The 938-nt window shown below is 36.4% G+C and overlaps 1 protein-coding gene across 1 annotated transcript in view; it reads left to right on the forward strand.

The window, feature by feature from the left end:
* LOC119591274 (rho GTPase-activating protein 18-like) overlaps positions 1 to 938 on the forward strand; it is a 10010-nt gene extending 9072 nt beyond the window's left edge. The window contains exon 13 of the mRNA XM_037939994.1: positions 741 to 938. Within this exon, the coding sequence (XP_037795922.1) occupies positions 741 to 859 (119 nt within the window). The 3' untranslated portion in view covers positions 860 to 938. The remainder of the gene's footprint in view (positions 1 to 740) is intronic.

A 938-nucleotide genomic window follows, 5' to 3' on the forward strand; every position in this document is an offset into this window, starting at 1 on the left:
ACGTACATACCGTTGAATACGCTCGCCAAAGGGTTTAAAGGGACATTCTTATATGCGTAGGGGATGTAAGGAATGGTCGTGTTATATATTCTTCTTGAGAGTGGTTGTAATAGGGAAAGCTAGTTTTATATACAATCAACGGGGTTGTAGTAAAAGATGGTGTTATATTTACTTTGCATGGGGCAAGCTCGCAAAAGGGTTATAACGAAATCCATGTTCAAAAACAGGTTGGGTTATGTACATATACCAAAAAATGTACAAATGCATAACAATAAGGAAAATAATTTTTACATGTGTATAAAAGAAGATTCTGTGAAAAAAGAGCGTGTTGTATATGCTCATGAAAGAGTTTCTGAACCCCTGTTTAAATTATACTCATGAAGGCAAGTCGTAGAAACAGACGATTTTAATGAACTTGATTATTTGTGTGTAGACGTCTGTGGGGGAGTGTATATGATTTCTTTAAGTTACAGACTACTCAACCCTTTATTATTTATAATAACATGTAATGTTTACTGATAGCCATATACTATGTACTTTTCATACTGTTTAATCTATTGTATTCATTGTGCGTTATATTCATACTTCATACTGTTTATCTACTGTATTATGTTCAGTATGCGTTATAACCTTTACTGATAGCCATATACAATGTACTATTTATATTGTTCATTCCATTCAGTATGCGTTATAATCCTTGCTATGGTATAAGTATTCTCATTTCTCCTTCCTTGTTCTAGGCGACCGTCGTCTGGACTCGAAGGCAAAGCTCCTCACCATATACCAGGACAACCCCAATGCAGAGTTCATCGTCAAATGCCACCACCACGGAGGTCAAACGGCAAGAAGAAATTCCTAGAGGAGAGGACCACTTGGTTAGGTTTCCTCGACATTAGATTCCTCGAGAAAAAAAAGGAGAGGAGAGGATTTTATGAGTG

This window comes from Penaeus monodon, chromosome 28, assembly GCF_015228065.2.
Source record: "Penaeus monodon isolate SGIC_2016 chromosome 28, NSTDA_Pmon_1, whole genome shotgun sequence".
NCBI lineage: Eukaryota > Metazoa > Arthropoda > Malacostraca > Decapoda > Penaeidae > Penaeus > Penaeus monodon.